Source organism: Tenrec ecaudatus, chromosome 10 (assembly GCF_050624435.1).
Source record: "Tenrec ecaudatus isolate mTenEca1 chromosome 10, mTenEca1.hap1, whole genome shotgun sequence".
NCBI classification, from domain to species: domain Eukaryota; kingdom Metazoa; phylum Chordata; class Mammalia; order Afrosoricida; family Tenrecidae; genus Tenrec; species Tenrec ecaudatus.
The window spans coordinates 158674886-158689173 of record NC_134539.1 but is presented as its reverse complement, the minus strand read 5'-3'; the positions used below and the strand labels follow the sequence as shown (position 1 = coordinate 158689173).

Genomic DNA, 14288 nt, shown 5'->3' with positions numbered 1-14288 from the left:
TTACTTATGAGAATAAAAGAAAAGTGGAGGAGTGGTAACAAAACAGCCTGAGGGAAAACTGAGAACGGAAAGATGGAGTTGCCAGTGAGGAGATGACTGACTGGAGGAACAGGAGCAGGGACAGACCCACAAGGGGAGAACACTCACTCACTTCATGGTCTTTAGGATTCTGATTGGCAAACATATCTAACACAGGTTGCACATCAGCAACTTCGTGAGGAAACAGACGAAGAAATATTTTATATCCGCGAACCTATCAAATGAAAACATTCATATTATAAAAATACAGTAGCAATGTATTTTTTCCTCTACACATCAAAAACCATCATAAAAGCCACTCAGTAATTGTTAATGACATCATGGTACAGGAATACAACCTAGTAAAACTAAAGGAACATTGAGTTAAAATCTTCCAATCCATCCCACCACATATCTGTCAGTTTGTCATGCTGTGGTGGCCTGTGTGTTACTGTGATGCTAGAAGCTGGGTCACTGGTATTTCTTTCAAATGCCAGCAGGGTCACCCAAGGGGAAAAGGTCTCCGTGGAGCTTCCAGACTGTGCAGACCACACAGAAGGAATCCGCTGTCCATCTGGGAGGAGGGAGCTGCTGAAAACCTTATGCAGAGCATGGAGACAGTGTCAGGTAGTGAAGGCCTGATGAATGGACGCAGAACACTGTCAGAACTGGTGCCAGAGGGTGGGCACCTTAGGGCAGAAGCAACCTGAAGTGTGACTGAAGGGAGCTGCTTTCTCAAGGTTCACCACGGTGACGTGAATGGAGGAAAGTCTGTGGGAATGAAGCCTTGAGGATCTTCATTTGCTGATGGGGCACAAGTCAAACTGAGAAGAGACAGGTGCAAAAATCTAATAATAAATGTACAAAGTACAAGGGGTACCCCCAAAGAACCGGAATTGCACTGGGCAAAGTGGAGCTTTCATAATACACATTCCACCCCCAATCCACTCCACTAGAGGCGCACTGAGCAACTCCCTCTTAGTGCACCAGGGGTGTCACCTGAGGTGGTTCTCTCTGGTCACTGTTTTTGTTTTTGTTTTTTTCATAAAAGCAGTTTCACTCAAACATTTTTCTGTGATGGCCAGTTTAAAGAGAATAGTGTGTGGCCACGAAATTTCATTTCCTGCTCAGAAAAAATGCTGCAGGAACTGCTGTGATGTTTAACACAGCTTACAAAGATAGCACTATTGGAAAAAAATTAAGTGTACAAGTGACTTTCTCATTTAAAAAAGGTGAAATATTGAGAGATAACAAATCTCATTCTGGATGTCCATCAATTTACCAAACAAAAATATGGACAAAATGCGTGGACTTGTGCTCAAAGACCAACAACGGCCCCTTGAAGAGATGGGGAAATTTTCTTGACTATCTTGGAGCTGGATTCAATGGAAGATTTGGGAATGAGGAGGATCGCTGCAAAATTTGTGCCTCGGATTCTTACTCACCAGGGAAAAGATCGTCAACTGGAAACTGTCATGCTTCCAAAGAACAACTCCAAAGTGGCCCACACTTTCCCCCATGGTCATTCCTGGTGACATGGTGCTATTCCTCCGACCCGAAAGCAACATCAACCACGCCAGTGGCACATGCCATCTTCACCTCACCCAAGAAAAGATTGTCAAGGGAAACCAAAGATCAAGAGGACGCTCACAGGCTTTGATAGTGTGTTTGTGGTTTGCTTTCTATTTAGAGGTTCTGAAAAGATTGTGTAATAAAAAGATTTGTGCAACAAAAAAAGGCCTGATTTGTGGCAGATGGGGGACTGGTTTTGTCACCATGACAATGCACCTGCTCATGCAGCCAACTCAATGCACCAGTTTTTGGTAAAATACAGCATGCCTCTCTTGCCCCGTGCACCTTACTCACCTGACCCCCCTGCCATGTGACTTTTTGTTTCCTCAAAGAGGGGCAGCCATTTGACACAGAATAAGTGAAGAAAAATAAGGGGGAGGTGCTGTCGGCATTCAAACAGAGGAGTTTGAAAAATGTTGCCAAGAATGGAATCGTTGGGAGGAGCCATGGTGAAGCAGTGGTTATGCACTGGGCTGCTAACCACAAGAATGGAATCGCAGATTTGACAAATGTATTAAGTGTAATGGAGAGTATTCTGAAGGTGATAGGTGTTTTGTAAAAACATTTAAATACATAGCTCTTGGGGGGGAAAAAAATCTTTTTTTTTGAGTACCCCTTTGTATGAATCTAGAGAATTTAGAAATCATGAAAAACTAAACCATGAAAAATTAAACACATAAAAATTAATATCCTGGTTGTAGTGAGCTGAAATGGACATGTTTGGGCCATTCTGAATCAGAAAATCACATGGTCTACTACAAGAGAGCTCACACCTTTTCAGCATGTGAGCTACTTATAAAATGATCTACCAACCACAAAAAAATGCAAAAGATATATTTATTTTTATTTATTACATTTATTCATAAATGCATTGAGAATTCTTTATATGTACAATGTATGTTTATGTACCTTGCATAACCCCATGAGTCCATATTGCACAACACAACACAACTGACTATGTACATTTTTTTGTTATTACCTGAGTTTACTCTGATAACTTGCCCTGAATGGAATGAGCCAGGGATGCATAGTCCAGACAGTAGCTGCTGACGTCAGCCTCAAGCACACTTCCACGTGATCATCAGTCATGGTGGAGCAGTACTTGGACTTAATGATCTTTATGTGGGAAAAGGCCAACTCACATAAATAAATAGAGCCAAATCATGCAGTCAAGGAGGTAGCACATTTTCTCTTGTTTGGGTACTTTCCCTCTGAGAGGTAAGTTCCAGAACTGTTCCTGCGCTCTGGACATCAGCTAACTATCGACTTGTAGCATCTAAATCTCCCATTCTGTACGAAAGTGATACGTTTTTGTCTTCTTACTTGGTTGAGCTCCCCCACTCATTTTAATATCCTTTCTTAGGTTTAAGAGAAAAAAAACAAGGTCTAAAAGTTGGCGATAACTTACCTTCTCAGTTTTGTTGCACTTAAAGCAGTTGTTTGCGCATGGGTTTGACGCCTAAGATTGCATCTGATTGACTGCGCTGTGTATCAGTTAAGTGACAGGATTGATGTTAGGCTTACGTCTATTTTTTTAATGCCAAGCGATCTACCCACACTACATTTGCAATCTACTAGTAGATCACCATCAACGTATTGAGCACCCCTGGTCTACTATATGAGGAAGGGCACAGTCAAAAGAAATGGAGTTGCATTCATCATTTTAAGATCTACCTTGAAAGGCAATGGTATCTGTGATAGGCTTACATCTATCCCCATTCATGGAAATCCAATCAATACAGCTATTATTCAAATTAATGAGGCAACAATGAAAGCCAGTAATGAAGAAACAGAAGAATTCTACCAACATCTTCATTCCAAATTTGATCAAGCATGCAATCAGGATGCACTGACAATTATTGGTGCAAGGAATACAAAAGTTAGGAACAAAAAGGAAGGACTAGTAGTTGGAAAACATTGTTCTGGGGATAGAACTGAAGCTTGAGCTCAAATGATAGAATTTTGCCAAGATCAATGTCTTCTTCACAGCAAATACCTTTTTCAACAATACAAGAGGCAACAACACACACGACTTTCTCCAGATGGAACATACAACAATCAAATTGACTACATCTGTGGGAAGAAACATTGGAGACACTTAATATCAGCAGCTAAAACCAAGCCAGGAGCCGACTGTGGAACAGACCGTCAATGGTTCAGATCCACGTTGAGGTCGAAGGTGAAGAACATTAAAAGTGTGCCAAAATATGACCTTGAGTCTTTCCCGCCTGAATTCCAAGAACAACTCACAAACAGATTTGCTACATTAAATACTAAAGACAGAAAATCTGATGGGCTGTGGGAGGACATTAAGAATATCATTCAGGAAGAAAGCTAATTATTAAACAGGTAAGAAAGAAAAGATCAAAGTGGATGTCAGAAGAGTCCCTGAAACTGGCTCTTACTATAGAGGAGTTAAGGTAAATTAAAGAAATTATGAAGTCAAAAAACTGAAAAGAAATTTTCAAAGGGCTGCTCAAGAAGACAAAGTCAAATATTTTAATGAAACGTGCAAAGACATACAGTTAGAAAAGTAAAAACCAGACTCTCACCCTATCTCAAACTGAAAAAAACTAAAGAAAAAAACCAAGCCTCAAGTTGAAATATGGAAAGATTCAATGGGCAAAATATTGAATGACACTAAAAGCATCAAGAGACGATGGAGAGGTCTGGGAGGCTGGCCCCAGCACCAAATATTTTGTGGATGCCTGCCCCTCCCCCCAGAATTTGTTTCAAAGGACAACATTGATTCTGCAGCTCTGGGAGAGGGACATATCTGATCGGAGCACAGGGGAGCAGATGAAGGGGGAGGAGGAGAGAGTGGAGCACAGCCTGGCCCACCAGGCCGTGAGGATGATGTTCCTGATTAGAGCAGCCAGTCCATAGAGAGGACAAAATGGCTGGCCCCACTATGAGACATGATGCCTCTCATTGACCCATGGCGCTGCAGGGGACAGCACCGGAGACACAGTGTGGGAATTGCACCTGACCTGATCCCACCACACCTAGGCAAAGCACTGTGCGAGTGCAGCAGAACAGCAAGGGAACGGAGCGGCAAGGTCCCCAGGGAATGCTGAAGGTGGATTTGGGGCCAGGGCGTGGTGCCCCAACAGACTGGACTGGAAAACACTCCTAAAGGCCAACAAACGATCCTTGAACTAACTACAAGCTTTTTTCTTGAAAAAAAAAAAATGGAGGAAAGAGCTAGGAGTCAAAGGGCATTCATGGAGGTCTAGACAAAGACATGTACATGCAAATATATATAGGAGGATGGGGAAATAGATCTATGTGTCTATATTTATAGGTCAAGTATTAAGGTGGCGGAAGGACCTTGGGCCTCTACTCAAACACTCCCTCAATGCATGAATACCTTCTTTTATTAAATTGGAACTCTATGATGCTCACTCTCCCAACACAACGGCTGGAGCCAAAGTGGGTGAACAAGTAAATGTGGTGAAGAAAGCTGATGGTGCCCGGCTATCAAAAGAGATAGTGACTGGGGTCTTAAAGGCTTGAAGATAAACAAGCGGCCATCTAGCTCAGAAGCAACAAAGTCCACATGGAAGAACACAACAGCCTGTGTGATCGAGTGGTCCCAAAGGCATCAGTTACCAGGCATCAAAGAACAAAAAATCATATCATTGACTGCACACCTCCATGATAGGATCGCTGAAGACAAATGGGTGCATAAGCAAATGTGGTGAAGAAAACTGATGGTGCCCGGCTATCAAAAGAGATAGTGTCTGGGGTCTTAAAGGCTGGAAGGTGAACAAGCGGCCATCTAGCTCAGAAGCAAAAAAGCCCACATGGAAGAAGCACACCGGCCAGTGCGATCACGAGGTGCCAAGGGACCAGGTATAAGGCATCATGCAAAAAAAAGATATAAGTGTGTGTATGTATGTGTATATATGTGTATATGTATATGTATATATGTATATATATATATATATACCATATTAAATGAAGGGGGAAGTGCAGAGTGGAGACCCAAGGCCCAAGTGTCGGCCAATGGAGATCCCCTCATAGAGGGGTTTAGGAGAGGAGATGGGTTAATTAGGGTGTGAGGTAGTACCAATGAAGAACACAGCTTTCCCCCAGATCCTGGATGCTTCCTCCCCCCAACTACCATGATCCGAATTCTACCTTGCAGGGCTGGATAGGACAGAGGCTGTACACTGGTACATGTGAGGGCTGGAGGTACAGGGAATCCAGGGTGGATGATACCTTCAGGACCAAGGGTGTGAGGGACGATGCTGGGAGAGTGGAGGGTGAGTGGGTTGGAAAGGGGGAACTGATTACAAGGATCCACATGTGACCTCTTCCCTGGGAGAGGGACAGCAGAGAAGGGGGGAAGGGAGACTCCAGATAGGGCAAGATATGACAAAATAACGATGTATAAATTACCAAGGGCACATGAGGGAGGGGGGAAAGGGGAGGGAGGGGAAAAAAAAAAGAGGACCTGATGCAAGGGGCTTAAGTGGAGAGCAAATGCCTTGAGAATGATTGGGGCAGGGAATGTATGGATGTGCTTTATACAATTGATGTATGTATATGTGTGGATTGTGATAAGAGTTGTATGAGTCCCTAATAAAATGTAAAAAAAGAAAAAAAAAAGAGAAGATGGAAATAATATTATATAGTCTTAATTCATGTACACTATTTTACCTTTCTAATTTCTAATATCCATTGGCTACACAGAAACTCACAGACAAAATTCATGATAAAAGGGTTTAAAGGAAGATAACAAATTTTAACGCCAGTGAGACGCTCAGGGTAATTTTTTAGTAAGATATGTTACAAAGTTTCGGGTCTGCCAATAAATGCCCAAGATCCAAATCCAAACCACTCTGCTTGCTGTAAACCCCAAGCCAAGGGCATTCAGCTCAAGCTCCTTAGGTCGCAAACCCAACTTCCTAAATTAAGTGCCCACAGGCACCCCACTCTGCACGTCAGCCTCCTACACAAAGCACTCATCTTCACTTGCTCCATGTGTTGGAAGTTCATCGCTGTTTCGTGCCCTGGCTCCTGGTTCTGCGGCTGCTCCTCTGATGTTATAGCAGTCTCCTGGATTCAGGAAGTTCACTGCTCAAGGATCTCGATGCAGAAGACTTGCTCCACTTCTGGCTCTTGCTGACAATGAGATCCCTTCCTCCTGTTTCTCAAACAGCTTATTTTATACACGGGAGCATGCCCCTCAAGGAAGCCTGCTTAGTATTACTCACAAGTGAATCCTGTAAGTATCTTCCTCAGCTTCTTAGCAGACTCACTCAAGAAAAGGTTGTTTGTTAGGAGTTAGAAACTTTGGCTAGGGGAACCACATTAACTAATTCACTGCCTTGTAAATAATACACAGTCACTGTACCAAAAATGAACTATTCAACGTTCAACCATCTCAAGAGGTAGCATATGAGCAAGAACCAATGGTACTGAAGGAAGAAGTTCAAACTTCACTGAAAGCATTAGCCAAGAATAAGGCTCAGGAATTGATGAAACGCCAATTGAAATGTTTCAACAAGCTGACAAAGCACCTGGAGCACTCACTCTTCTATACCAAGAAATTTGGAAGATAGCTAAGCAGACAACAGACTAGAAGAGATCCCTCTTTGTAACCATTCCAAAGAGGTGACCCAACAGAACACACAAATCATAGAACAATTACCATTAATATCACATGCAAGTGAAATTTTGCTGAAGATCACTCAACAATGGTTCCAGCAGTACACTGACAGGGAGCTGACAGCAGTTCAGGCCAGGATGTAGAAGAAGGGTTATCATTGCTGATGTCAGATGGATCTTGGCTAAAAGCAGAGTACCAGAAAGATGTTTATTTGTGTTTTGTTGTGGATTATAACAAACTTTGATAGCCTTAGAGAAATGGAAATTCCAGAACACTTCATTATGCTCATGTGAAATTGGTACAAAAATCAAGAGGCAGTTGTGTAAACAGAACAAGGGAATACTGCCTGATTTAAAATCAGAAAAGGTGTGTGTCAGTATTGTATCCTCTCACCACACTTAATAAATGTGTACGCTGAGCAAATAATCAGAGAAGTTGAATTATATGAAGAATGAAGTATCAGGATTGGAATAAGGCTTATTAACAACCTACAATAAGCAGACAACGCAACCTTGCTTGCTGAGAGTAAGAACGTGAAGCACTTGCTGATGAAGATCAAGGATTGCAGTCTTCAGTATGGATTCAACTTAATGTAAAGACCAAAATCCTCACAACTGGACCCATAAGTAACATGATGATAAATGGAGGAAAGATTGAAGTTGATAAGGATTTCATCTTGTGTGGATCCATAGCAATGCTCATGGAAGCAGCAGTCAAGAGAGTAAATAACAAATTAAAAAAAAAAAAAAACATTGCATCTGGATAAATCTGCTGCACAAGACCTCTTTAGACTCTTGAAAAGTAGGGTGGTTACTTTGAGGATTAAGGTGCACCTGACCCAAGCCTTAGTATATTCAATCACCTCAACTGCATGTGAAAGTTGGGCACTGACTAAGGAAAGCCAAAGAAGAATCAATGCATTTGAATTGTGGTGCAGGCGAAGAATATTAAAAGTACCATGGACTGCCAAAGGGACAAACAAATCTCTCTTGGAAAAAGTATGGTCAGAGCACTCCTTAGTGGTAAAGATGGCAAGACTTCATCTTACATACTTTGAACACGTCAGGGATGACAAGTCCCTGGAGAAGGACACCATGCCTGGTAAATTAGATGGGCATTGAAAAAGAGGCAGACCCTCGACAAGAAGGGCAGACGCAGTGGCTGCAACGGGCTGATGCATAGGAAAAATTATGAGGCTGGCACAGGGCAAGACAGTGTTTCGTTCTGCTGTGCATAGGGTCACTGTGAGTTGGAACCTACTCAATGGACCCTAACAACTCCAACTCCTTCAGTTATTTCATTTATTAACTATGTGTCTTGTCCCGACAAAATACAAACTTGGCTCAGCAGAGATACAAACTGAAAACCATACCACTTCATCTACAGGACTGTCCCAAGGTTCAGGAAAAACAAGTGCCCAAGGACCTCAAAGGTCCCCAGACTCACTGACACGCCACCACAGAATCTGCTCCACAAATGCAGCAAGCTACACACAGTGGGATCCTGCCCTCAGACACCTGAACTGCAGGGCAGTGTGTATCCCAGGCCTCTCTCCACCACATAGCAACAAGGCTGTAACATGTCCAAGAGCCACCACCCCACCCTGAAATCCTCCAAATTCTTCCCCTGGAAGCTTAAAGAAATGCAGAGTCCTGGGTCCTGCCCCAACCTACTTAACCAAAGATCCCCAGGAAATTCACATGCACATTAAATGTGAGAAATACTTGTATCTCTACTGTGTGTCTGCTTTCTGGACACTCTCTGCTTGGATGGTGGTACAATCTACTCAAAAGCAAGATGCTATCTTGGATACTGTGTCAGCCAAAGGACTCACTAAGATTTAGTTCCCAAAATATAATGGAAAGAGAAAAAATGAAAACACAGTTTGTGTCTGAGAACCATCTATCCAGGTGAAACAACATTCTGGAAGGAACCTCGGGTCGGAGAACTGACTGTAAAGGACCATGTTAATGTTACCTTGGTGATGATGTAGAGACACTTAAAAGCCAGGTGTACGAGAGGAGGGGGAGATCCCTTATCTTGCACTATGTCCAACAACAAGTTCATCATCCATTCTGGGGGAAAAACAGACACCAAACACAATATTATTATATTAAGAACAATATAATGATAAAAACAAAATTTAAACATTAAAAAGGAGAAATACTTGTGCAGTATTAACAATAAATGTTAAAATAAAAATCCTTACCAGAAAATAAAATACAAAGTAAAATCCCAGAATTTTGCACTTTAATAAGCAGCCTTATGGTTATGTTCAGGAGCACGGGTAACATACTGGTTAAGCACCTAGCTGCTAACTAAATGGTCAGTGGCTCAAATCCCCCAGCCACTTCTTAGGAAAATGATGTGGCAGTCTGCTTCCATAAAGATGAAAACAAAACAAAAGACAGTGCTATCAGTCGACTGGGACTCATGGCAGACTGCCACACTCCTCTCGCAGAGGGCCCTGTGCAGCACACAGCTCCCTCAGGGCTCCTTCCAGAGAGAACACAGGCTTAGAAGTCACAGAGGGTAGTTCGCCTCTGTCCTACAGATTGCTGAGCCTGAACTGACTCTATGACCATGGATTCTGGATGTCTGTGTTGGTAAAGATTTCAAAAAATTCAAACCCAATCTTGGCAAGGAAATAAGGGAAAAGGTACCCCAATGGTTACTGATAGAAATTCAAGTTAGCAAACCTGAACTGAGTGTCAAAAGCTTTTCTACTTAATGAAACCTGTAAAAAAAATTAATAATAATTAGAAAAATGCAAAAAGTTAAAGACATTCTATTACTTGGAAGAATTAAAAACCGGGTTAACAAGTGTCTACAACAATCCACAATACCTGTCTCTCAATTTCTGGAAAATTCACTAACAAAATCAAAAGGGGAAGGGCCAGCCAGTACCAAGGAGGAGGTGAGGTGTTAATAGACCTCATAGACAAAGGACAATCGAGAGCTCCATGGTGAAACGGGAAAAGTAACCCACAGAAGTGAGATTATGGTGGCCCCAAGCCTACCTCCCCACAAGCCTCTGTACACTGCACCCAGCTTTCATTCTGAGGCAAATGGTTCAGGCAATCCAGAGTAGACATGACAATTGCAGGCAAAGTCTGCTTCATTCTGGTATTTGTAAGACTCCCAACCTGAGAGAAAACTCCCATCAACTTGGTCATGTGGAGGAAATCTGTCCACCAACTCGCCAATGGCCCCACACATAGCTTAGCTGCCTGTCAAGTTTCCTCTTTAGAAAAGCACCTCTCAGGAACTTGGTGAGAGATGCCCTGTTGACCCTCCATTTGTCTTAAATACAAACAGCAACCAGAGACTATCAGGCAGTGGGGAGGACCCCTACCACATGAAAGATAAAGAAATTACAGAGAAAAGCTGGCCCCGAAGGAATGAGAGGGCGCTCCGGCAGGAAGGGAAAGGGACCTGCACTCCGAGGTTCTGAACAGAGAAATGATGAGATGCCATGGCGCAGACAGGACCTATGTCCCAACAAGAGCAAGAACAGAGGAGACCGTCACCTAAGATGCTGACAGTGAGAAGAGAGCTGGGGGCAGGGGGAAGCAGCTGAGCCAACACGCATCAGAAAGCTGCATGCAGAACCAGACAATCAAGAACACAGGCTGTTTTTAAGACTGCCAGGGTAGGGACTGAAAACAGGGGGAGGGTCCAGGGTCTCCCTGCCCGCCGCCACCCCTCCACGTCCTAAGAACAGGAGGGGACCCCCACTGGCTGCCCCTCTACATAGTGGCAGAGAACTGGAGGCTTACTCTGGCACAGTGGCAACCAACACCACTACCAGCCACGTGTGGCTTTTAAACTTTCAACAAAGTTAATCAGAAGCTCATCTCCAGCACACCAGCCTCCATGCAAGTGTCCAACAGCTTTGCTTGTGCTTGGAGAGCTCTGACTCTCAAAGTCCCATCACCACTCAACGTTCTATTGGACAGAGCAAGCCTAAGAGGCTCCGGTCCTGGATGGTGGCCCAGCCTCAGGCCACGTCCAGAGCCTCGAGCAGCAGATAGTGGGGGTTTGAGTTGGCATTCGGGACCAGGAGATCCCACAGGATCTGACAGTTGGAAAACCTGACCACCAGGAACCATTACTCTGATAGTTAAAAACATATCACGCCAAGAACAAGAACTCTCAGGAATAAAAAAATGATTTCCAAAATAATCTCAAGAACGTGACTGTGTGCAAAACAAAGAGGTCAAAGCAGCACTCCAAGAGAAAAGTGAAGGGGCTCAGCGGATCTGTCCTGAGAATGGATACCCATTCACAGCAGCCTCTAAGTGCACTCCCAGCATCCAGGACAAAAGACAGGGGTGGCAAGCAAGTCACCTGGAGGCTTCAAAGGAAAAGAGCTTCTAAGGAAGGACCGGACACAGGGCCTGGTGATCTGGGAAGACAAACTGTCCACAGAATTACATGCCCCTGTGCTGCTAAGAAGGGGTGCAAGTGACTCAAAGTGCTCACGAAGTCCCAGGCCCTCTGCTTCACAGACATGTCTGGCAGGTATCCAGATTCCCATTTCACAGGGAACCACAGGTGGAGGAAGGACAGGTAGGTGGAAGGGCATCCCTAAATGAACAGCCGGTACATACAAGGCACTGAACCCAGCACTCTGCGGCCCCACCCCCCCTTGTGCTACATTACCTGCTACCTCCCACCCCACCCTCACATCACTGTCAGGAGCAAGTGTGACTTCTATAGGTAGAAAAGAAAATGTTTGAAAATCAGTATGAAATACGTCCAAGAGAAATAAAAGACACAAACAAAAACCTCATTCTCTATATATTAAGCTTCAAAATTAACTTGGGAGAGCCCTCAGTGAATTACTTTCATTTTGTGTGGTTTCTCCACTCACGTCTCCGCCCTCTGCCCCCCTCATTTAAATGATACTTCTTCCAACAATAAACTTTTCTTCTATTTGAGCTTTTCAAAAAAGAAAAAAAAATTAAGATGCCTCAGTGACCTCATCTGTAAAATGGGATGAAAAGAGGCCCTCCTAAGCTAGCCAAAGAATTAAGTGATGACCAAGGTAAAAAGCACTTGGTCCTATGGGCCATTATGGGAAAGGCATCTAAATGGACACAAGCACATTATCCTCTAAGCAAGTATCTGTTCTCCAAATAGCAGCAGTTATGACAGGAGTAGCTCAAACAAATCTATGTTGGGACTCAACCACCATTACAGGTCCACTCAACACTTCTTCCTGGTGTGTGTGTGCTAGAACACACACTCCAAGGTCTTCAATCACCTGTCACTCAACTATCAAAATCAAAGTCCTCAGCCACTGTTCTTACCAAGGTGTGGGTCCAACAGGTGAGGCTGTTCCTGGTACTTGTCCATGATCACTAGAAAGAAAGTCAGTCAAGATGAGAATAAACCCATACAGCTAGCTCTGCACCATCAACTTAGGGGGGTTTTGTTCTCACTCACCGCCAGTGTCCCTTCCCCTCACAGATGTCAGGCAGCCACCTAGGAGAGCTCCTTCTGCCTTCTCATAAGACCATGTCCAGCCCCTTAGTCACCTTCCTCTCAGTCCTCACCTTCCACCTCTTCTAAACAACCCCACCCACCTCAGCCTTCTTTCTATTCACTCCCTTGTTCTGCCTTCACTCTCCTCTGCCTCCACTCCCTCTGTCAAAGACCAGTCTCCCGTCTGCACAGAGAGGCTGGTCTCCCTTCAGAATACAGAGTGATAGGTCTCCCTCCCCTCGACACGCAGACAGATCTATCTCCCCTCTACACACAAACTGGTCTTCCATCAATACACACAGATCAGTGTCCCCTCAGCACACACAGGGGCCAGTCACTCCTCAGCACACAGAGATTAGTCTCCCATCACTACACAAAGATGAGTCTCCTGTCAGCACACAGAGAAACCGGTGTGCCCTCAGCACACAGAAATCAATATTCCCCACAGCACAGAATGACAGGTCTCCTCTCCCTCAGTGTACACACTTCCCACTCTTTCCTTCTCCCTCTGCCAAGTATGGCTGCCCCATATCATCTTCACCCCATGCTCCCAAACCCAAGAAACAGAGGGGAAGAGAAATGCTGAGCCACGTGAAGATCTGTCAGAATCAGATGCTCAATAAGACAAGGACCTTTCCCCAGAACCGGATAGAAAAAAACTTCCCCTAGAGCTGACTACCTGACCGCAGACTTCTAGTCTCATGAACTGTGAGACAATAAATCTATTAGAGACATCCACTTGCAGTATATTTTATGATCAGTCTGTCTCAAATGCTCCTCTTTTTAATTCTTTGCATTTCAAGTTATAATTCTAGGTGTTTGTCTCTAAATCAACGGCTCAATTGTCCATACTCAGTATTCTTTTATTTTGTTCCCATTTCCTGAAATGTTCCCTAACAATGTAACTTGTCAGACTTTTGATTTCATAGGACCATGGCCAGCGTCTGTTCTTTGCTTACTGTTTCTGCCAAGAAAGTCCATTCCTGAGGTGCCCCACCTTCATGGCCCCCAAAACAATCATGTGCAGGTGACACGTGCACAGACCTTCCCCTGCACACATCTACTCTTATAACAGCAAACAGGGCAAGTCCTGGGCTCTTCTACATCCTATTGCTGACCTTTTACCTTGGTTAACTAATATAGCTAACACAACTGCAAGTGGAAAGTTTCCACAAACAATTTTATTCTCTCACAGTTTAGGAGGCTAAAAGTCCAAATTCCTGTCAACAGCTCCAGGAGAAAGACTTGGTGTCCCTTGGAGATCCTCCATGTGTCTTGGCATCAACCTTTCCTTGAGTCTAGGAGGTTCTCAGCTCAGGTGCCCAGGGCCCAAAGGTCTTACTTCACTACTGGCTCTTCTTTCTTAGTAATTATGATCTCATCTCTGCTGGCTTATTTAACTCTTTTTCTATGTCAGAGAATGACTCAAGATACAACTTAATCCTGTAAACTGCATACTCCCACATTAATATAACTGCCTCAAATCCTGACTCATTAATTTCAAGGGTCCTTAGCTTTGAAACACATAGAATAACTATACCAGATCACAAAATGGAAGATAATTACATAACACTAAAAGTCATGGCCAGGC

The 14288-nt window shown here is 43.8% G+C and overlaps 1 protein-coding gene across 4 annotated transcripts in view; it reads right to left on the bottom strand.

Moving 5' to 3' along the window:
- The window catches only part of TBCD (tubulin folding cofactor D), a 131815-nt gene that overhangs the window by 115924 nt on the left and 1603 nt on the right, over positions 1-14288 (bottom strand). For all 4 annotated transcript variants that reach the window (XM_075562436.1, XM_075562438.1, XM_075562435.1 and 1 more), the window contains exons 3-5: positions 12523-12573; positions 9185-9282; positions 152-253 (exon numbers count right to left, since the gene is read on the bottom strand). In XM_075562436.1, coding sequence (XP_075418551.1) covers positions 152-253; positions 9185-9282; positions 12523-12573 — 251 coding nt within the window. The remainder of the gene's footprint in view (positions 1-151; positions 254-9184; positions 9283-12522; positions 12574-14288) is intronic.